Source organism: Haliotis cracherodii, unplaced genomic scaffold (genome assembly GCF_022045235.1).
Source record: "Haliotis cracherodii isolate W230 unplaced genomic scaffold, xgHalCrac1.p SCAF_12, whole genome shotgun sequence".
Classification (NCBI taxonomy): Eukaryota; Metazoa; Mollusca; class Gastropoda; order Lepetellida; family Haliotidae; genus Haliotis; species Haliotis cracherodii.
Genome location: NW_027266267.1, coordinates 35,906,288 through 35,929,863, shown reverse-complemented (window position 1 = coordinate 35,929,863; position 23,576 = coordinate 35,906,288). Strand labels below are relative to the sequence as shown.

Below are 23,576 nucleotides of genomic sequence, written 5' to 3'. Positions count from 1 at the left end.
CGGGATCGGGTGGTCAGGCTCGCTGACTTGGATGATGAATGTCATCGTATCCAAATTATGTGGATCGATGCTCATGATGTCAATCACTGGATTGTCTGGTCCAGACTCGAATATTTACAGACCGCCGTCATATTGTTGGAACATTGCTGAGTGCGGCGTTAAACAACAAACAAACAGTCTAATGGTTGGTGTGATGAGATGGTAGCTCGCTTGGTCGCTAAAGAGATCGGGGGTCAAATTCGAAATTTTCATTTTGCAGCCAACGCCACTATAAGAGGGTAAAACCACCTCGGTTCGGCCAGACATGCACCAATCCTTCGAGGCATGCTTCTGATTGGTCGACCAATGTCATCTTGACTCATGTTGTTCCACTCATCAGTGGAGTATATATGGAGTGGTGGGTGGATTTTGTCGTTGATGTAAACATCTGCCTGTCACGTCCGAGACGGACCCGTAAAGAATCCGGGTTAGAATTGGTCTTCAGCAACCCATACTTGCCGTAAAAGGCGACTATGCTTGTAAAAAGCGACTAAAGGGATCGGGTGGTCAGATTGATACATGTCATCGATCCCAATTGTGTGGATCGATGCTCATGATGTCAATCACTGGATTGTCTGGTCCAGACTCGAATATTTACTACCGCCGTCATATAGTTGGAATATTGCTGAGTGCGGCGTTAAACAACAAACAAACAATCTAATGGTTGGTGTGATATGATGGTAGCTCGCTTGGTCGCTAAAGAGATCGGGGGTCAAATTCGAAACCAACCAAACCTAGCAAACACATGCCTTTCAGAACACATTTTGTTTTCAGAACATCCAGAGATCGGGGGTCAAATTCGAAATTTTCATTTTGCAGCCAACGCCACTATAAGAGGGTAAAACCACCTCGGTTCGGCCAGACATGCACCAATCCTTCGAGGCATGCTTCTGATTGGTCGACCAATGTCATCTTGACTCATGTTGTTCCACTCTTCAGTGGAGTGTATTTGGAGTGGTGGGTGGATTTTGCCGTTGATGTACACATCTGCCTGTCACGTCCTAGACGTTAAGTGGGGGACAGGTCAGGGCTGACTGCCTGATATGAATGGGTCACAATCCGGGCACGACAAGCACGTGCATCATCATCCTTAATGATTAAACGTTGCCCAACACGGTGTGCAAATGGCACCACGAGTGGTACAATGATGTTGTCCTGATAGTATTGACCTGTGACTCTGTCATGGACAATATTCAGCGCAGTTCGGTTGGCCATTGTGATACCATCCCATAACATTATGGACCCAGTCCCTAAACTCCTCATGCTGTACGTCCATAAAATATAACCGTTGCGAATGCAAAAAAAACGAAACACCATTTGAATAGTATTGTGTGTTTTTTGACGCCCACATGTACAGAGAATAATGAATTGTTAACATGGGGAAAACGTAAATGTACTCAATATTACTTCATAGCTCTTTTATGTTTTAAACCAATGAATCTATGAAACATATTATTTAATAAGGTTGTTTATTGCCTTTAGCTTGATACTTATTCGTTAGAAAAATCACCTTTTCATGAAGTGTGCTAGCTTTTCCAGACACAGCACAATGATACTGAGCGCTGTCCCCGCACATGCGATAATAAAGCCACCTCCAATCTGGTTCACTGTAATTGACTTCAATATTCTGTTTTGTGGACAATGTGTCTGGTTTCTCGTGACGCTCCATTTTTCCCACAATCGTCCCAGAAGGCCAATCGCACTGATCTGAGACATTCTGTCAGGGGACAAAAAGATCTGTAGAGTTTTGCCAAATTATAGATTTGCAATTCCCATATCATTCAAATGTACATGTAGGACTTATTTTTCTTTGTACACAATATCTTTTAATCGTCTTCCCCGAAATACATACAATACAGATACTGCACAAATATGTGTTTTCAGACACTTCAGATTAGCATTATATTGATTTGAAGTTTGTGAATAATCAATAACCATAGTAATGTATGTTTGTTTATAATGTTTTCTAACTTTAAAAAGGTTTCGGGAAGGTTCTATTATGACTTACATCCTTTCTAGGTCTGCTTTCAGGGGGGACCCTTTGGGCAATCCAAATGCTAGTTGTGTAAACATAACTCTCTCTCCCAAAAGCTCCAGTTGGCAGTCATCAGCCATGAGCTTGTGAAGCATTGATCTGTACTCCAAAATGGCATACTTCTCACGTCTCACTCGTTTCAGATGTATTTCCAACTCGTTTCCGAAGAACATCAGATCGTTGACATCTATCTTTGACCATAGCCTTCCATACACACTTGATGTGTCATTTGTCTGAGGTAAAATATAACGTAAAATAACAGTACTAGGTAGAGATGATGAGTAGTTGATTCTGTCTAATCTACACAGAAATGGGTTTCATCTTGTATTTTGCTGCTGTCTACTGTTGACACGTTTTGTCGACAATTAAAAGAAACAAATATACTACGATTAAGAATGTGGTAGCCATAAAAACGATGCTGTCTCACTGGTCTCCTTTATTTCTAGTTCAAGTGGGTAATAGCTTATGTTAGGTTATGTGCCGCATTCATCAATATCCTAGCAACGCATGCTTGTTGTAAGAGGCTACCAAATGGATCAGGTGATCAGGCTTGGTGATCATGACTTTGGTTTGATGTGTTTCGTCCTACCCAAGCGACGTTCATCATTCAGTGAATACTGTTGTGAGCTAATACAATGACACGCAATAAACAAGTCCAGCGACTGTCTAATCCAATGAGTAGCCTCGTTCAACCAACATGGTTGGTTGGTTGGTTGGTTTGTTGTTTAACGCCGCACTCAGCAATATTCCAGCTATATGACGGCGGTCTGTAAATAATCGAGTCTTGACCAGACAATCCAGTGATTGCCATCATGAGCATCGATCCACGCAATTGTCGACCACCATGGGTTGCAGGGGACCAATTATATCCCAGAATCCACATGGGGCCAAACGATTCATCTTAGTAAATTAAGAACAGTTAAGACGCCACTGTACAAATTTATAAAACAGATGCCTGGCATTTAGCACGTAAAATACCTTCAGAATATGCCTGGTGATACCGTTCGGTCTCAAGCCAACAGAATAGTCACTATCCACGAGCCCATCTAGGTCAACGAATGGTTTATCATCAGTCTGTGCAGACAGAGCGGCGACCAGGTTGGCACAGTAGAGTGTCGTCACTACCATTAGCAACATCCACCACGACGTCACCAATACTTTCCCAGGTAAAGCTGCAGGATACTTACTAAAACCTGCAAAATACAACAGTTGCCGAAATAATGAATATTGAATTAGGTTGTTTGATCTCATTTGTTGACTGGCGGTATTACCCACCAAAACATGAAATGATATCGTATGTCACAGTTTACTTCTGTCAAAACATTTTATTTTTCAACTCAGTACATTACTATTCCACAGGTCAAAGACATCCCTAAGGCAATTGTTAGTAATCGTGGTGACCATTGATATAATTGCATATCCATCTTTAGAGATTCATGACATTTTGTTAAAAACGGAAAATTTTATTTAGAAAAATTTAAGAGTTGGTGGTGCGACATACAGTAGGCATCCGCATGGGCACCATTTGTTCTCCCGGTTTTGTTTATCTGTTTCTTACGGAAGCCTTTTAGGGCCATGTCCAAAAAAAATTCATATCCCTTTTAACTGGAAATTTCCACTTAGTATCTGGAAATTTCCACTTACTATCTGGAAATTTCCACTTAAATGCTTTAAATAGAATCAACAGCTATATTGTAATACCTATTAACCTCAAACTATGGAGAGGTGTGTTAACATCATTCGAACATACGTATGCTTAGGTTTGAGCAATGAAGACATTCTATATTTTCTGGCTCATGATCACAAGATTTTGATAAGTGAACGCACACTTGCAAAAATGAAGCTCAAAATTGAAATATTTTGAAGACAGATTACAAATTCCTGCCTGTGTATTACAGGACTCTTCATGATACACATGCGTCTGAGTTTGTTCCTCCTTTCTTTTATATTTCTTGGTAACTCTAAAATACTCTGTTATATCAACCTCAGCTGCTTTACATATTTCCTGAAACTGTTGGTCTTGAGCTTTTTTTTGAAATGACAATGTTGCTTTCTAAAGATACGTTTTGCTCTTTTACACTCAATGTAATTTGCATCGTCTTTATCATGGGATTTATCATGGGATTCCTTACGACGTTGTCGCATTGTACGATGCAACTTATTTAATTATATTTTTTCCAATATGGTTTAAAATTCCACTGGAATTTTGAAGCCGGTATGCTTAATTCAGCTGCAGCATGTAACTATTATAGGAAAAAGTTTGCAATGTATTCATGAGGAGATGCGTCAAACCCGTGAAGATCTGGGGTAGAATATTTCTTCAGCAACTTATGCTTGCAGTAAAAAGCGACTATGCTTGTCATAAGAGACGACTAACGGGATCGGGTGGTCTGGATCGCTGTCTTGGTTGATGCTTGTCAGTGTATCCCAATTGAGTGGAATGATGCTCATGATGGCAATTACTGGATTGTCTGGTCCAGACTCGATTATTTACTGACCGCCGCCATATAGCTAGAATATTGCTGAGTGTGGCGTTAAACAACAAACATCGTCATCGTCTTGTCAAACTGAGCATATCTAAAATAGTTTTCAGTTTCATATCGGTATAACATAAAGTCTACGTCATTAGTTTTAAGATATTCACCGCCATAGTGATGCCGCTAGAAATCAGAACTCAGAACATAGGAATATTGGACAATGGTCAGATACTGAGTTTAGAACTTCAGTATCTAATGTATAACCAACAACGTTACTAACATGTTGGAAATTAATGAACACATAATAAATCATACGGGTTATAGTTTTACGCTTACTTGCAGAAAATAGCATTTTCATCAAGGTGTTTATGTCACAAGTCCACAGTTGTTCATCTTCATTATTAATGTTCAACCTTATCGTCATTGTATCACACATTATTCGGTCGCCATTCACGCCAAATAACATTTTCAGGCCAGAAGCAGTCATCATCCAAGATGATATCCGCACATTGCCGTGGAAGATTTATTCGAATGATGTAGGTAGGATTGGGTCGCCCCTCCCAGTGTGTCATGAGTCCAACATTTGTGAGAGTTACATCATGATTCTTAGTCAGAGTCACGTATCGCATTTTTAACAAAGTCAAACGGTTCTTCAGCTCTAACACAGATTAAGACGAGTCTTTTGTTTCAATTTCTATAGACACCTGCAAAAGACGTTCCCACTGATTGTTAAATGTATTATTCCTTGACTTTTCATTGCTTGCAGGTTCAGTTTTTTTTGTCTTTCAACGTTGATGTCATCATGCGTGACAAGGAGGAGCTCGTGGGAAGCGTCGTCAGAGCTTGAGTCTTTACTCTCTGCATTGTCAGGAATCTAAATTGGAGGCTTGGGATAGACGAGAATCTGTACTCGTGCCATCTACCCTATGAATGGATGGGGAGATAGGTCTGATGGAATTTAGGTTCCCTTCGTAACAGTCTCCGAATATATAAAAAATCGTTTCTCGTGTACATGCAATCTATTTTGCCATCAACAATGCGCACATTTTTTTCAATAGATAGCATTGTTCCTTTCACATTTCCTCAGAATTCAAGTAACTCGGTGTCTTTCTGTTTGAGTCGATTACGTAACTGAATCAGATCCGTCTTCATTGACTGTTCATTTGAACGAAGTGTCTGGTCCAGACACGATTATTTACAGACCGCCGTCAGATAGCTGTAATATTGCTGAGTGCGGCGTTAAACAACAAACCAACCAACCAACTATCCCTAAGAGAAATATTCAGCTTTCAATATGGTTGAAGTGTGAAGGTTATGTTGCGTAACTTTACATGGCTAAAATGGGATTGACCTCATTATTTATGAATATATATATTTGATTACTTGATCTTTGTTGTTACTGGTAAATAACACCTATAATCTAAGATACGTTCTGGCTACTTTTGTAAAGAAACATAACATCACCACGACTGGGGATTCGATCTCTCAAAAGCCAAAAAAATATATTCAGCATCTAAAAAGGATACATTTAAGCAAATAAAATTACGCATTTTTCCTTTTAAAAGATAAAGTAAGATTCACGTTGTATTTTATTTAAACAAAAAGAAACAATATTTATCATGAAGACCAAAGGTCATTTTGTACATACCCTGCCTGAACAAGGATCCAGTGACGTCCCAGCAAGCACGAAACAGATTCTTTTTCACTTTCATCAAATAACAAAGACTCTCATCTTCAGGCTCTGCTGGTGTTCTGTGCAAGAAAATATCCACACTTTCGAACAGAGCCAGAAGCAGTGGGCAAAGTCCAGTCATCAGAAACAGAACGAGGAACATGGTAGGTCTGAGTGGGAGCGCCAGAAGATACAGAGAGGTACTACGCTGTTTGTCATGCTTCTTGTACAATGCATCAAAGTACTCCGTGCTGATTGGCGGATATATGTAGTCTATGAATTTCGCGCGGTCTTCAGTTATTGTCAGGTCACAGGCGGCAAGGTCCACTTCCTACAGAGGTACAAATAGTATTATTGTTCTTTGTTTGTTTGTTGTTTAACGCCGCACTCAGCAATATTCCAGCTATATGACGGCGGTCTGTCAATAATCGAGTATGGACCAGACAATCCAGTACTTGACATCATGAGCATCGATCAACGCAATTGGGATACGATGACATGCATCAACCAGGTCAGTGAGCCTTACCACACATTTCCGTTAGTTGTCTCTTACGACAAACATAACAAATATTAAAATTACACGATTACATTTGTATCAACATGTCAAAAATGATGCTTCCTGAGCATTTACAACGCACCGTCCCTTTTGAGATATGCCAACAGATTGTGTTAAGCAAAATAGAAGAGAGTGTGTGGATGTTTTGTAACGCAACATTGCAGCTTTATCTTGACGGTTTCTTAATAATTGAATTTTACCAAGTAAACCAGTTAGTGATACATCCAACTCCATCAGAGCACTATGGCAGGTGATCACGCGTCTTACCATCCATGTCACGATACTTTTTTCTTGCCTCTTACAAATAACGAACAGGTGACTTGGCCTATTCAAATCTGGTTCTAATTGATTTACGTAATAGCAAGCCCTAAAAGAGGCACATTAAATATTTATTAAATTTACCGTTCTGTTCAGCTGCCCCACAATTCCATCATAGGTTTCGTTGACAGGAAGTCCCCACGACTTGTCCTGTGGTTCAGTGATACTGTAACTGGAAGGAGACGATTTTTTTCGGGTACTACAATAAATGAGCACTACCAAAATACAATCACCCCTTCGATACAGTGAAAGAACTACACATGAAAACTATTGACAGAGTTTAAGGTAAGTGAAGGTTACTCACCTAAAGTTAAGAACGTTGGCAATTGTATCCAAGATATCTATTGCATATCCCTTATAATGTGTTGTTCCATTGTCAATGGACTTCAAAATGTAGAGCGTCGACTGTAGCAGAGATACAGCAGTGCAGTCAAAAGTGCGTACATATTGTATAAGGTAAACAAGTATTCTTGTAAACAAGATTTAAATTATTAACATTCAAACAAATCACAAGGTTAACCTTTTTTCCATTCAAATAACCAGTTTACAACCGTTATTATAATCCACACTGATCAAAGTGTAATGGGTGCCAAAAGACTGTTCGTCCCTACGTGACTGTAAACATGAAGTAAAGTTAAGTGAAGAATTTGGTCATTAATGGAAGTGTAAGATTGTCTAAAAAATAGGATTTATCCATATTGTTACCTCTTCAAGAACGGCCACCAATAGATGTCGGTTGTTGTAACCGTAGGCAACATTAGGAAAATAGCAAGACATGGTGGTTCTTGAAGTACAATCAGCCACTGGTACCAACTCGGTTCTAGTAGATTGATGTCTTAAGGTGAAAACGTTGTGTATCCAACACTAGGAATCGATATTGTGTAAAACACATAGTAAGTATTAGCAAAGTGAAAGTATAACCAGAATTGCTTTGTCAGTACACTCCTCAAAACAGAAACGCACATGTAGATTTTTAGTAAATTTATTGTACCGAATAAAGTCGATACATTTAATTTAATATCATAGATACAAATATGAAGCTTTGGAACTCGATATCACATGTTGTCTTTGTACAAAGGCATTGTAAACTGTTCATTGTCATGTCACATATGGCCAAAAGTTGTGCTGAACTCAGTATCTCGTGTGACCGACCCAGGCAGCAATCATGGCTCTGCATCACCTCGGCATTGACTGGATAAGAGTATGAATTCTGTCCAACGGAATTCTGCGCCATTCTGCTTGTAATGCGTTGTGGGAGTGTCTGCGACTTGTTCTGACGTTGACGTACACGTCGATCGAGTTCATCCCTGAGGTGTTCGATCTGGAGATCTCAAAGACCAGCGCAAGACGTTGATGTTAGCATTGTGCAGGTAGTCTACCATGACACAAGCTGTGTGCGGTGGAGTGTTGAGTAGTATAGTCAATGGTGATTCCAGCTCACTTCCACTGGAGCCAGATTTACCTCCCTGTACTGATACTACCGAAGTGATTTTTTATGCAAAAACCACGATGCGATTCAATGATTATCATTAGGCTAAGCTAAATGGTAATGAAAATATTCTCTGTTATTTTTACTCATACACATACCATTATTTTGAACAAAGAGATATTCAACATTTTTACTCATTTTTTCGTTCATTTTACTAGGAGACCATACTGTATACTCTTCTTCGAAATTGGAAAAAAAAAATAATAACCATATCTGTTTGGTTTGACATCACTAATAAAATTTATACCGTGTGGTAATTCACGCCATTTGATAGCTTTTGTCATTATTTTAGACTTATGTCGACGTCTAAATGAATGTCCAATCCAACGATGTATCCAGGAAGCAATCTATTCTTAACTTCCAAACAGTTCTTTGGTTTTGGCACGGAATAATTGACGCGCTTGTTTCCCCTGTTCTATTTTTTTCCTCCTCTTCACTAATGTCACTGGTCTTACGAGAATTTGATCGAATATCCTGCTTTATAGCGTTGTATTTGGTGAGTTCTGACAGCATTAAAAAAAACTCCTCGAATATCTTGCAATGAGCCACTGCTGTTGAAATATGATCCTCAATGCTATTTAACTTTGATTCAGCGAGTACACGAATACTTTCTTTTGCAACTTACGAGAAATATATTTCAGAGCTATTCCTGCCAGTCCAGATACTCCCGCTGCTACTTCCATGCCCTGTACGATAGGTGAGGCAATTATAGTTGGTAATAAACCAACACCGGCTTCACCAATTCACATGCTAGCCATTACAAGTGCAGTGTCATTCACAGCTCTGCGATACTTTTTATATAATCCAAGTCTAGAATCAGGCTCATTCTCTATGTGTTGTTTTATGTCCCTTATTTAGTGTAATCGAAATCCATCAACAGTATCCATCTTTTCAGACGCTTTATCGAGCTACTCTTCTCGTAAAACCCCTGCCCAGTCCATCTTTAAGATAATAAAGAATAGGCTTGCCTTCTTTCAAAACCTATCGACTAATGTTATATATCTTAAGGGAACAAATCGGATTTTTCACCATGCCTGATTACAACATCATGCTTTGTTAACAGTTTAGTTACTGAGCCCATAAAGTCACGACCAAGATCTACTTGAAATAGTTTGGGCCATTTTAGTGGTCCTTATATATATGGGGGGCACGGGTGGCCCAGTCGTCTAAGGCGCCGCAATTCGCTGTGCAGAGTTGCGTCCCTTGGGCACGCCAGAAACCTATGATTGTGGGTTCGAATCCCGGTTCGCCCCGATTATGTTTCTAGGTTTGTCAGCACCATACCCGTGCTCGTGGGTTTCACCGAAGTGGTAAACGTCTTAGACCTGCATCACTTCGGGCTTTCCTCCCACATTAAGCTGACACGCCGTGATATAACTGGAATACTGTTAAAAGCGGCGTTAAACACAACTCACTCACTCACCTTATATATATGTGGCTCAGTGTATTAGCTGCTTATGTTGAATCTTTTGAGGATAATGGCTCAGCCTCTTTGCATCGACTAGCCACATTCACTACCGTTAAAACATATGATGGTGAAGAAACAGAGGTCAGCCTCATGAACTTCATTCATTGTAAAAATATCAAAGTTCTTCCTCGCTTTGTAACGCGGTGCCGGTAAGCATATTTGTTTCTTTAACCGATCCTTGGCCACATTTTCAGATACCTTAGCCACAGTGGCTAATTTGTGTATTGCTCCTTTACCTTCTTTTAATACAAGTAATGACGATCTTTGAATTGCATCATGGTTTTTGCATAAAAAATTACCTCTGCCTAGAGGTATTGGGGTATAAAGTTGGCTCCAGTGGAAGTGAGCTAGAATCACCATGACCTATACTACTTGTTGAAACAGCTCCCTGTGGCGGCCAATGATAAGAAGAAAGGGGGGGGGAGGTGTGTGGTGATGAATTTTATTCATGTAGTGATTTGCTGTCAAATTTCCCTGAACCCCCCCACCCCCACCCCCACCCCAACACCATGATGCTACCGCCACTGAAACTGTCGAATTCATGTACACAATGTTGGGCAAAACGCTCATTTCAACGACGCTGGTGAAGAAGAAATCGTGATTCATTGGTAAACCACACACGTCAAATTTCACGTCAGTTTCTCAAATTCCAAGACTGCGCTCCCCTCTTTGAAATCGTCCTGTGACCATGTTCACAGCGCTGAGTCGAATATTTTCGTTACTTGAAATATGTTGACAATTCAATGACAAATTATTGCCTTATGCTTGCCTTTTTATAGCCACTACCACGAGTTACGAATGCCATAACTTGCACGTGTATTTTACTTTATTGTTTTCCTCCAAGCCATTTTTGAACAAATGTGAAAACAATGTCTTTTAAGACATTGCAAATCGACAATGGCTGTGTTTTGACGCATATCGAATATCAGGCAACCAACATTTTCCAATAACATATATCCAACTTATATACATGATTTTTTGTGTTGTCAGGTTCAATGAACAACATACTACCTGTGCATTTTTTGTTTTTTGAAGAGTGTAACTAAGTGAGTGAGTTGTGTTTAACGCCGCTTTTAACAGTTTTCCAGTTATATCACGGCGTGTCAGCTTAATGTTGGAGGAAAGCCCGAAGTGATGCAGGTCTCAGACGTTTACCACTTCGGTGAAACCCACGAGCACGGGTATGGTGCTGACCAACCTAGAAACATAGTTGGGGCGAACCGGGATTCGAACCCACAATCATAGGTTTGTGGCGTGCCCAAGGGACGCAACTCTGCACAGCAAATCGCGGCGCCTTACACGACTGGGCCACCCGTGCCCCCGAGTGTAACTAAGTAGAACGTTTATGAGTAATAAATGTAACTGTAATACTGTGTGATGCGAGCGGTGGCTGAAAAGTTCTGAACCTAATTACAATTGATATATATGGTACATCCATAACAGCTTGCGTTTTTAAGTGTATTAAGTACAATACTTTCAATGCCTTCAAGTTGCATACCAAGCCATCATCAAGTATCCAGACTGAATGGCTAACTCCAATTTGGTGTCAACTTTGGGGCATTATCCTCCTTCATTTGCCACTGTTAAGAGGTAGGCAGCTTAGCTCCAGGGACTAGAGAGCCTCGAAGATGAATCAAGACCAGAAAGATCTTCACCCGCCACCACCTAGGAGCGAGTGAGTGAGTGAGTTGGGTTTAACGCCGCTTTTAACAGTATTCGAGTCATATCACGGCGTGTCAGCTTAATGTGGGATGAAAGCCCGAAGTGATGCAGGTCTCAGACGTTTACCACAATCCTAGGTTTCTGACGTGTCTAAGGGACGCAACTCTGCACAGCAAATCGCGGCGCCTTAGATGACTGGGCCACCCGTGCCCCCCACCACTAAGGAAAATGTTGATAAAATACATGAAAATATTACAGATGATCGACGACTCATCACGCGTCACCAAGCAAATACAGTAGGCCTCTCTCGTGAGAAAGTTGAGAACATTCTGAGGAATTAACCTGAAATGACCAAGGTTTCAAAACGCTAGGTTCCAAGCCTTCCGACTCATGATCAGAAATGCTCCAAGCGACCCAGGTGATTTTGCTCAGTGATTTGTAAGCATGGGTAAGTCTTGGGTTCACCACTCTTCCACCCAGAAACAAAACAACAGTCAAAGCAGTGGCAACATTTTGTGTCTCCTTCAACGAAGAAGGCAAAGTCTGTTTCATCATCTGGCAAGGCGATGGCGTCTTCTTCTTGGATCCTATGGGAATCCAACTGGTGGAATACCTTGCGAAAGGTGAGATCATTAATGGCCAATCTAATCCCCTGAAACAACTGCTAAAGAAGACTAAACTAAAAAATATTAAGGCTAAATGTCGTGGAAAACTCACTAAAGCTGTGTTATTTGCCAGGGCAATGCAACTACCATGCTTGCTTTATCCACCAGATTTGGCACCGTCAGATGTCCACCTCTCAACACGTTTAGTAAACGGAACAATAGTAAACGGAACCAGCTTATACTTTTGCAAAAGTCAAGGTTCCTCGAAAGTTAAAATAGTCAAGGAAATTGTGCATACAACCAAGCTAACATATTCCCAAATCTAATCATAATTGTTCATCTAGGTACTAACCTTATGGTGACGAAGCACAACCACATTTTCCAAGTACATGAGGTGTAGTTCAATGCGATTCCTTTCTTCGGGAAGAAGGAGCCACTTTGAATGATGTCGGAAATCAGTCATTCCCCTTGTCATAATATCAAAGGAATCCACCTAAAAGACAGAGACATTTCTATTTGCAATGATACCACATAGAATGGGGATGTAATTTTACACGAATTAGGTTCATACGTCGTCTTGATCAAAAGAGTGCAGTTTGTTACATGAGTCTGTCTTGAAGAGAAGGGTAAATACTTACAGTCTTCAATAAGTCGGTCATATGTCTTTGACTCATAGAAGCAACCACGTGAATATCTGGGAAGAGAGCCTCGTGGATTTTCTGTAAGGTATTATTTGCGTCCACGACACTGAGGTCATACACAAGAAACTGGGGGCTCTTTGTCCATGACTGGGCATGAGCAGGTACTAAACAGTCATTCTCTGCAAACCAAAGCATACACTGTATATCTCATATTCCATGGTGTTGCAACTGTAATAAATGTATTATGGTTCTTATTCCTCAATACTTCAAGATATCTTTTTTATCTTAATTTTAGTGGTCTAAGATGAACCAAGTGAAAACCCTTTGATATTTCTGTGTTATGCAGTCTTCGTGCGGCGTGTATATGTATTTGAAAAAAGACAGATGAATATTCTTAACATTCATCAATCAAAGGCTGCAGTGTGTTCAGATAAGACTCGATGTGGAATACCACATCATCACAACATGAGTCCATTACCGGTTTTCCCATGAAGTAAAATAGCAACTCTTCTCCACTGAAGTCTTTGCATTAAATGATGAAAGGGTTCACCGTCCTCTGAAGCGATGACTGTTGTTAAACCTGAGAAAACGAGTGAATTCAGCATTTAATGAATGTATGCTATTATTCGCAAAATGACGAAATTGCCAATCAACAAAAACGAAAGCGCTGCTCAGAAGCGTAAGTGTCAGTCAACATCAATCTATGCATTTACTGTATCGGTCTATTGATCAATTATGACTCATACTTGTAGTCACCCGCAGGTTCCATTTCCAGATCGTGTACTTGGTGTACATGTATTACAACGTCACTGAGACTGAATTACTGAGGAAGTTCTTACCAGGCCTTTCTCATCTAATGACAAAAGTACGATACAGCTGGTTGTTGTATAGCTCAAAACTCAAAACTTATCATCCCCAAGTTTATGAAGTTTAATCACGCAATATTTATCATTCCCATGTGTACGAATTTTTATGACGCAAAACTTACCATCCCCAGGTGTACGCAGTTTTATTATGCAAAATTTGCCACCCGCAAGTGTGCGAAGTTTATTTCACAAAACTTATCTTCCTCAAGTGTACAAAGTTTTATTCTTCCAAACTTACCATTTTCAAGTGTACTAAGTATTATTTTGCAAAACTTACCATCCCCAATTGTATGGAGGTTTATTTCAATTCCCAAGTATGCAAAGTTTTATTACGCAAAACTTAACGTCTTCAAATGTACTAAGTTTTGTTACACACAACTTACCATCCCCAAGTGTATGAAGTTTTATTACGAAAAACTTACCATTTTTAAGTGTACGAAAATTTGTTATGCAAAACTTACCATGCCCAATTGCATGAATTTTTTTACAATTCCCAAGTGTACGAAGTTTTATGACGCAAAACTGACCACCCCCAAATGTACGGAGTTTTATCATGCAATATTTATAATCCCCAAGTGTACTAAGTTTTATTACGGAAAACTTACCATCCCAATTTGTACAAAGTTTCTTTACGCAAAACCTACCATGCCCATGTGACACAAAACTTACAATCCCCAAGTGTACACAGTTTTATAACACAAAACCTATCATCCCCAAGTGTACAAAGTTTTTTTAAAAAAAACTGACCATCCCCAAATGTACGAAGTTTGATCACGCAATATTTATCATCCCAAAGTGTACAAAGTTTTATTTTGCAAAATTTACCATTTTCAATTGTATGAAGGTTTATTATGCAAACTTACAATTCCCAAGTGTACAAAGTTTTTAATGCAAAACTTACAATCCGCAAGTGAACGAAGTTTTATTACGCAAAATTACCATCCCCAATTGTACGAAGTTATAATGCGCTAAACTTACCACACCAAAATTTACGAATTTACCATGTTCAAATGGCGGCAGTTTGTGTCACGAATAACCACCAATACCGAATTGTTGGCAGTTTTTTATTGTCAGAATAGCATCCAAGAATTATGGCAGAATCACGGAAATCTTAAAATCACAAACAGCGTTCATCATGAATAACTTAACATCCCTAAGTGTTGTCGACGTTTTATAATGGAAAACTAAATATATCCAAATGTTCGCAGAATTGATGACGAAAACTTACAGTCTTCAAATATTGTCAGTTTTTGTCATGAAAACATACCATTCTAAATTGTTTGCAGTTTTTTTTATAGCAAACAACTTACAATCCCCAAATGCTGGTAGTTTGTATTTTGAAATGAAAGCAGCAAATCCCGTTCCGTAAGCATCGGAAATACCTGCCCTATTACACGCTACTGATTATGTCATGAGTATACCAAACCACAACAACATGTACTTCTAAAGCGACAATTCCACATGCATGACATATGCTGTAATTGATACAAAAAAGTTTGATGACTTAAGGTTACATGCTTATAAATATTCATCAGGATATTTATATTCAATAGTATTTTCTGAAGAGGTATGTTTGAGTTATTGCTTGAAACAGCCCAGAAATCTTGATGTGAAACTAAAGAGAGTTCCAGAGGTAACCTGCACAGCTTAAAGCTCTGTGTCCAAAGGTTTTCAATTTGTGTCTAAGGACGTTTGAGATTCCCAATGTCCTGAGGCTGGTCGGCTAGGAGTCAGTATACTGTTTCTGAGTGGGGTATTCATGTTAAAATGCGGCATGGTATCTCAGTGAGCTAGCACTATAAATCGGAATCAGTCCGGACTAGAACAAGCAGCTACACAAACACACACACGTACATGCACGTAGCTATATAAGTACAATAATCTTGGACGCGACGTTAAACCCAATTCACCTCACCCAAGGCCGTAGGCCCAAAGACCAAGGGCAGATAACCCCCAAACAAGTTTTTTTGGAAGATTTATGTTGCCATATTCCTCCCCAACCGCTTGTCCGAATACTTTCAAAATCTGCATGTGTCTACTGCTTCAGGTGCTTGACATTTTTTTTCTCTGACTTTGGCCATTGGTCACGCACGTGGTTTGACAGCCACATTGAATTCAATTTTTTAACAGTGTTTTTTTGGTACATGCCTTCAAAAGCATAGAACTCTAAATCTACTGATATTAAATGCTTCCAGACTTTCTGAGAATATTCTCCAAACACACCACATCAAAACTGTAATAGCTGTCATTGGATATCTTTTTTAGTTGTTGCCATATTGGATTTTGAATTTGATAATGTTTGTCACCGAAATTTTACTTTAAAGATCATATCTTGTAAGGTTCTTAACAGAAACTGTTGAACGTTTGCATGAAGTTAGCTCCACATATGTACCTCTTTTGATGTTCTTGGGTGCATGCTAAAAGTAACGCTGCTTGGTGGTAATATTTGATTTCAAAATACTGGGAATGAAGCTCTCGTAAATCTAGGTAGGAATATCTCCCTTTGACTGTTGACTACCCTTGAAGATGAGGGTTAGAATTGGTCTTCAGCAACCCATGCTTGTCTTAAGAGGCGATTATCGGGATCGGGTAGTCAGGCTCCCTCACTTGCTACTTCATTTCCCTATTGCCAAATGCTTACTTTTGACATAGTCTAGGTCGGATATGGGTTTAGAACAGCCTTGGACACCCAGTAAAATGCAGATGTCATACCAGCTATGTCCGCAACCAGTACCTACTTTTTACAGCGTTGGTACAAGCAAACCATGTGAAGATTCGAACATGGTCGAGGTCGGAAATGAGTTAAGTAGCCCTTTGACACTCCGGCACACGCCACTTTCGTAGCGACAATTGTCTGCAAGCAGTGACTATCTTTTGACGTCATTAGTATAAGCAAACCATGTAAAAGATTTGAACAGGGTCGAGGTCTGAAATGGGTTTAGAACACTCTGGGACACTCCTGCACACGTCATTTCAGTTGCCGTGATATGCCGCAAGCAATGCCTTAATTTCTATGGTATTGGTACAAGCAAACCATTTGAGGTTTTGAACATGGTCGAAGTCTGAAATTGGTTTAGAACACCCTGGGATACTAATGACTATATTTTGACGGAGGTGGTACAAGCAAACCATTTGAGGATTAGAACTTGGTCGAGGTCTGAAATGGGTTTAGAACACCCTAGGACACCCCTGCACACGTCAATTACGTAGCGACACCTTACTTTTGATTGCGTTGGTACAAGGAAATCACTTGAGGATTTGAATATGAACGAGGACTGAAATGGGTTCTGAACACCCAAGAATGCTCTGGCTCCCGCCAATTTCGTCAAAACAGACTAGTGAAATATCAAGTAATTAATTACACTATAGCATACTCATGTGCACTGCATTTATAAAGTGGATTCAAGTTGGCTGCAACTAAATGACTTATTGGCATGAGATGTATTTTGCCCTGTTGCTCGGAAACAGCTTGTCTGATTATTTTCACACTCTACATGTGTTTGACAATGTTTGTTCTTTCGCTTTGGCCATTGGTCACGTGGTTTGGCAGCCATATTGGATTCAAGGTTTTTCACAGTGTGTTTTGGGTACAGAGGTCTTCAAAAGCATTCGACTCTGAATTTTTAGTTGCGGCAATATTTGATTTTTACTATGATCATTGTTTCCGCAGAAAGTTTACTTTAAAGATCATGGAATTTTTTTTTATCACATGTACCTCACGTTTTGTTCTTGGTTGCATGCTAAAAGTATCATTGCTTTGTTGTAAAATCTGATTTTAAAATCTAAAAAAAATTAAGTTCAAACACTAAAGGATTAAAGGATATGAATACGGACGAGGATTGAAATGGGTTCAGAACATCCATGGATGCTCCGGGAGCCACCAGTTTCAGTGAAATATCAAATTATTAATTACATTATATAATACTCATGTGCGCTGTATTTATAAAGTGAATTCAAGTTGGCTCGATCTAAATGACTCAGTGCTTTTAGAAATCATAGAGCCCGACATCGCTGCGCGCAGCTATATTTATTATTATTCATTATTCCGCCGATTGTTTTACGAAAGCTAGCAAAATAACTACTGATCCGGTTTTGTTCAAATTTTGTATATGTATGAAGTACTAGATTCCGTCAAATCCGTAGCCCCAATTTTTGGTCTTGACTTTGGACATTGGTCATGTGGTTTGGCAGCCATATTGGATTCAATGTTTTCAAAGGTTTTTTTTTTGAATGTCTTCGAAACCCTACTTCTCTGAGAATTGTCTCCATACACAACACAATAAACTGTAATAGGCGATTTTATATATTTTGTTTAGTTGCGGCCATATTGGATTTTGATTTTGATCATTTTGTTCACCGACATTTTACTTTAAAGATCATATCTTGTAAGGTTCTTGACAGAAACTATTGAAGGTTTGCATGAAGTTTTGGTACTACATGCACTTCATTTGTCTGGGTTGCATACTGAATGCACCACCGCTTGGTGGTATTTTTTTATTTTAGTAAAAAATCAGATTTGAGATTACAAATACTGAAGGAAGCGCCCCATAAATCTACTATAAACCCCCCATTCACTGGCTTTGCAGATACCCAAGCGTTCTACACAGTCTTGTTGCAAGTGTTCAGTGTTATGTACACTACCCTTGACGATCAGGGTTAGAATTGGCCATCAACTGATGCTTGTCTCAAGAGGCAACTATGCTTGTCATAGGAGGCGATTAATCGGATCGGGTGGTCAGACGCTGACTTGGCTCTTCATTTCTCAATTGCCAATTGCTACGGTCGGTACCTTACTTTCGGCGGCGTTGTTAAAAGCAAACCATTTGCGGATTCGAAGGTCGAGGTCGGAAATGGGTTTAGTACACTCTGTGAAACTGTTGCACGCGCCAATTTCGTAGCGGCGATGTCCTGCAAATGGTGACTATCTTTTGACAGAGTTGGTACAAACAAACCTATTGAGGATTGAAACATGAGGATTCTAGGTCGGAAATGGGTTTAGAACAGCCTTGGACACCCCGGGACATGCAAATGTCGTAGCGGCAAAGTCGCAACCGGTGTTTACATTTGACGGAGTTGGTACAAGCAAACCCTTTCAGGATTCGAACATGGTCGAAGTCAAACATGGGTTAAGAACTCACTGGGACACATGTGGTGATGTCTCGCAAACGGTTCCTTATGTTTGACGGCGTTGGTACAGGCAAACCTTATGTGGGTTCGAACATGGATGGCGTCTGAAATGGGTTCAGAACATCCCGAGACGTTCTGGGACACGTCAGTTCCGTAGCGTTTCCTTACAATTGATGGCGTTGGTACATGCAATCCATTTGGAGATTCGGATATGGACGAGGTCGGAAACGGTTTTAGCACTTTATCTAAGCAATGCGACAGAAACCCGGGGTCCTGACGAACTCAGAACGCCAATCCGTGTGTCTGGAGGTCAATTGACAAAGAAGTTACAGCCTGTTATAGAGTCACCAAGCTGAAAAGCCCTGGTGTTATCGTTCGGTTTAATATTATTATTATTAGTATGCCGATTTTTGTACCACAGCTAGCAAAATAACCACTGGTTCAATTTTGTTCAAATGTGTACTTGTATGAGTACTAGATTCCGCCAAAATCCCAAGGCCGTAGGCTCAATGGCCAAGGGCAGATAACTGAAAAACAAGTATTTTTGAAAGATATATTTCGCCCTAGTGATCCGCAACCGCTTTTCAATTACTTTGAAAACGTGCATGTGTCTGCTGCTTTGCGTTTTCACAGTTTTTTGGGGGGATATGTCTTCAAATCCTATCTCCTCTGAACCCACTGCATGAAATTTCAAACTTTCTGAGAATTGTCACCATACATAACACATCAAACTCTGTTAGCCGTGACGTTTCTTAGTGACGGTCCTATTGGATTTTGATTTTGATGATTTGCAACGACATTTTACTTTAAAGATCATATCTTGTATGATTCTCCACAGAAGCTATTGGAAGCTGACATGAAGTTAGTCGGACCTCATCTTTTGTGCTTGGTTGCATGCTAAAAGTAAAACCGCTTGGTGGTAATATTTGATTAATATTTGGGACACCCCTGGAACGCGCCAATTTCGTAGCGGCGATGCCCGGTGACTATTTTTTGACGGAGTTGGTACAAGTAAACCCTTTGAGGATTCGAACACGTTCAAGGTCGCGAATGGGTTTAGAACAGACTTGGACACCCCGGCACACGATAATTGCGATACCCTGCGTGTGGTGCCTACATTTGACAGATTTGGTACAAGGAAACCCTTTGAGGATTCGAACATGGACGTTTGTGCGTAATGTTACTTGTATCCCGACTTTGCTGCTTGCAGCTTTAATTTTTAATTTTCTGATCTAGGTTTCGAGGAGGAACATATTCATCAAGAAGATCTGGTCTGATTCAGATAAGCACAGTGGGACAACTAAATGGAGACATTTGTAAGTGAAAGGAATTTGAAGTGGATCCTAGACTTTAGAAGACCAGTGAAGACATTATAGTACAGGAGAGATATGCAACCATTGAAGGGGACGGAAGGCAACTGTGGAAGCTGTATTTTGAACATTGTGTAGCCCCATCACCAGACAACAGACTGTTAAAATAGTCGAGTATAGATAGGTAGTACGGTCTGAAAAAATGACGAACCATCCCCACGTGTTTTCTTTTCGTATCACAAAAAACGACCATCCCCAAATGTTTTCTCTTTGTATCATAAAAACGACCATCCCCAAATATTCTCAGTTTTACTTTCCTTGTCAACCCTACATATTGGCAGATTTTATAAAAAAAAATTGCCATCCCACAAAATCGCATTGTTTAATTCTATTCTGAAGGAAATAGGAATTTTTTTTATAAAGAAATACTTACCATCACGAATTCCGCCATCAATGATGAAAATAACGAAGATTTTCAGAATAAACTGCCTCGCCATAGTGCAGAGCTCCCCGATATGCACATATCCTCAACAGAGAGAGTGTGCAATATTTCAATGGGCATGAGTGACGTTTGAGCTAATGGCATCTAAATGAAATATTTGATCACTTTGTTCAGTAAATACGCCACTTCCGAGTCCATTGCCTTGTTTTTAATAGTTTCCATTTATTCATCACTACTCTCATTAGTTTCACAGAGAAGCGTACGATTCACGAAGATAAACATAAAGTTGTTTCCTAAATAGAATGACAATGGTTATGTCCACAAGATACGCATCAGCAGTGCAAAAAGCATAAATGTTTTCTCAAAAGCATTCGACCCACATAGCCTAAACTATGTATATGAGATCTTTATGTATTGGGAATAATCTCTGTGTGTGGGATCTTTCATGTACTGGGATAAACTATTTATATGAGATCTTTATGTATTGGGAACAATCTATGTGTGATCTAGGTGTTAGATTCTAATTTCTCGTTACATTACGAAAGGACCCGTGAAGATCAGGGGTAGAATAGGTCTTCAGCAACCCATGCTGGCCGTAATAGTTGACTATACTGTCGTAAGAGGCGGGACCGGGTGGTCAGGCTTGCTGACTTGGTTGATGCATGTCAACGTATCCCAATTGCGTGGATCGATGCTCATGATGTCAAAAACTGGATTGTCTGGTCCAGACTCATTTTTTTACAGACCGCCGTCATATAGCTGGAATACTGGTGAGTACGGTGTAAAACAACAAACAAACAAACAAACAAAACATCATGAAAGCGAGCTTTACGTGCTTGATAATTAAATGGAAACGGTTACATCTTTTTCACCAATGACTTTATTGCTTAAACTATGATATAGCTTCTGTCAAGTGGAATGCAGACGTACCGCACGGGAGCATAACCAGAGTGTGTTTGTAAACTAGAAAATGCATATAGAAAATGAGACAATCAAGTGATAGATCAGCTAAATCCAGTGACTCAATAAATTTACTGATTTTGTTGAAACTGAATACGCGATGTCAATTTCGAATTGTGTCTGCTGTACATTCCTTTTTTTCGCGATAGAAATGCAATAATCGCCAAAAATAACATATTCCTTCTCGTAGATAAAACAATATTTCTATCGCCGTTTCGTAAACAAAAGGCCTTCCCGTCATATCGATAATGACTAAGTATAACACGCGTGTGAAATGTCACTAATGAAAAAAAACGACAGGGGTTAAGCAGTGACCTGCTCTACCAGCAGGACTGGCTGGTCACAGTCCTTGGCCAAAGTATATTTAAATCTACGTCTTTTTAACTGCAAAATATTTGTTCACTTTTAATCTGTGGCTAAACTCGCGACAATCGCCAGTAACTTGTGGAAGTGTAAATCCTGCTGGGGAACCAGGTAGCAGAGGTACCGTAAGTCCCCTTGGTCCCCAGTATGGTAATTTTAACCTTGTTCCTGGCGATCTATAGCCCCATTTTTATACTGTGTCGTACCTCAATTATCAGATATTTTTAATGTTCTACGACTAGTTTTGAATCAATCTGTGATATATTGCTAGTTATTATACTGTCCCTCGTCGACAGTTTTTTATAACTATTGTATAACTTGTTCAAGTCACATTATGGCTGAAATATTGCCAACGTGACTTTAATTAAACTCACTCACTCAGTCACTCACAGTCCTTGGCACATCTTTCGCCAAACCTATGCCTGGCTGTTTTAAAACATATGACTGCACAATATTCAAGCAACTATTATAACCCTGAAGTTCGTGCTTCGGCGAAATCACAACAACTTGGAAACCGTAATATTAATAATATAAGGGTAACGCTATTTTCCAGGGCATTATCATTTGCATAAGCCCGAGGTCTTCCATTAACGGCCCAAAAATAGCTTTACCGTTATTATAGCTAAAACGGATGGAATTTGTTATCAAATAAAAAGAAACAACACTATCGGTCTTGAAACATTTACGGCAATCAACACGAATGCCACTGACCCACTTTTACAAATATGGAAACGTCATAGAACAAACCAGATGACGTCACTATTCAACGTGACGTCACCTATCCCTATCCTATGATGTCACCTAACAACGGGCGTGAAAATGGCCCGTCGTCAAGCAATATGAGGGCATTATCAAGTTACAGTGGCCCTCTAATTTCTCATAACATGCGGGCGGTTTAATGATAATTGTATTCATTTTATCTATAATAATGGGCGTACTTATATCGCACTAGACTCCATAGCCAAGGAGCATGCTAAAGCGCTCCCATTATTACACTAGTACTGGACATGGGCAGTGTATTCGCGGTATCATTCTCAGCTCCCTGAGGTGTATACAGCTTGGTAGGACTATAAAACCCAAGCTGACTGTGAGCCGCTAAAAGGTTAACTATCACATTATTATCTCATCCTACCGGGTACCCATTTACTGTTGGGTGAACAGAGGAACATTTCTAATATAGTCACTTGCCCAGGGAGGCATCACATGTACAGCGTACATGTGCTTCAGTGTGGGGCAGGGGGGCACGGGTGGCCCAGTCGTCTAAGGCGCCGCGATTCGCTGTGCAGAGTTGCGTCCCTCAGGCACGCCAGAAACCTATGATTGTGGGTTCGAATCCCGGTTCGCCCCGATTATGTTTCTAGGTTTGTCAGCATCATACCCGTGCTCGTGGGTTTCACCAAAGTGGTAAACGTCTGAGACCTGCCTCACTTCGGGCTTTCCTCCCACATTAAGCTGACACGCCGTGATATAACTGGAATACTGTTAAAAGTGGCGTTAAACCAGACTCACTCACTCAGTGTGGGGCAGGACAAAAGGCCTATGAGTT

At 40.0% G+C, this 23,576-nt stretch overlaps 1 protein-coding gene across 1 annotated transcript; it reads right to left on the bottom strand.

Moving 5' to 3' along the window:
* Positions 1-1,545: 1,545 nt before the first annotated feature.
* Positions 1,546-20,762, bottom strand: LOC139457335 (glutamate receptor ionotropic, kainate 3-like). Its single transcript, XM_071238742.1, has 10 exons — positions 20,699-20,762; positions 12,960-13,141; positions 12,674-12,814; positions 7,803-7,961; positions 7,402-7,502; positions 7,182-7,269; positions 6,200-6,554; positions 3,053-3,267; positions 2,048-2,307; positions 1,546-1,756 (listed from the first exon to the last, which is right to left on the bottom strand). The coding sequence occupies exons 1-10, from the start codon at positions 20,760-20,762 to the stop codon at positions 1,546-1,548; spliced, it is 1,776 nt and encodes a 591-aa protein (XP_071094843.1).
* Positions 20,763-23,576: the final 2,814 nt, after the last annotated feature.

Coding starts and splice junctions, on each gene's coding strand:
- LOC139457335 (XM_071238742.1), bottom strand. CDS start 20,762: ATGGCGAGGCAGTTTATTCTGAAAATCTTCGTTATTTTCATCATTGAT. Junction 3,268..6,199: donor TGGATCCTTGTTCAGGCAGG/GTATGTACAAAA, acceptor TGTATTTTGCAG/GTTTTAGTAAGTATCCTGCA. Junction 2,308..3,052: donor TCACCAGGCATATTCTGAAG/GTATTTTACGTG, acceptor ATTTTACCTCAG/ACAAATGACACATCAAGTGT.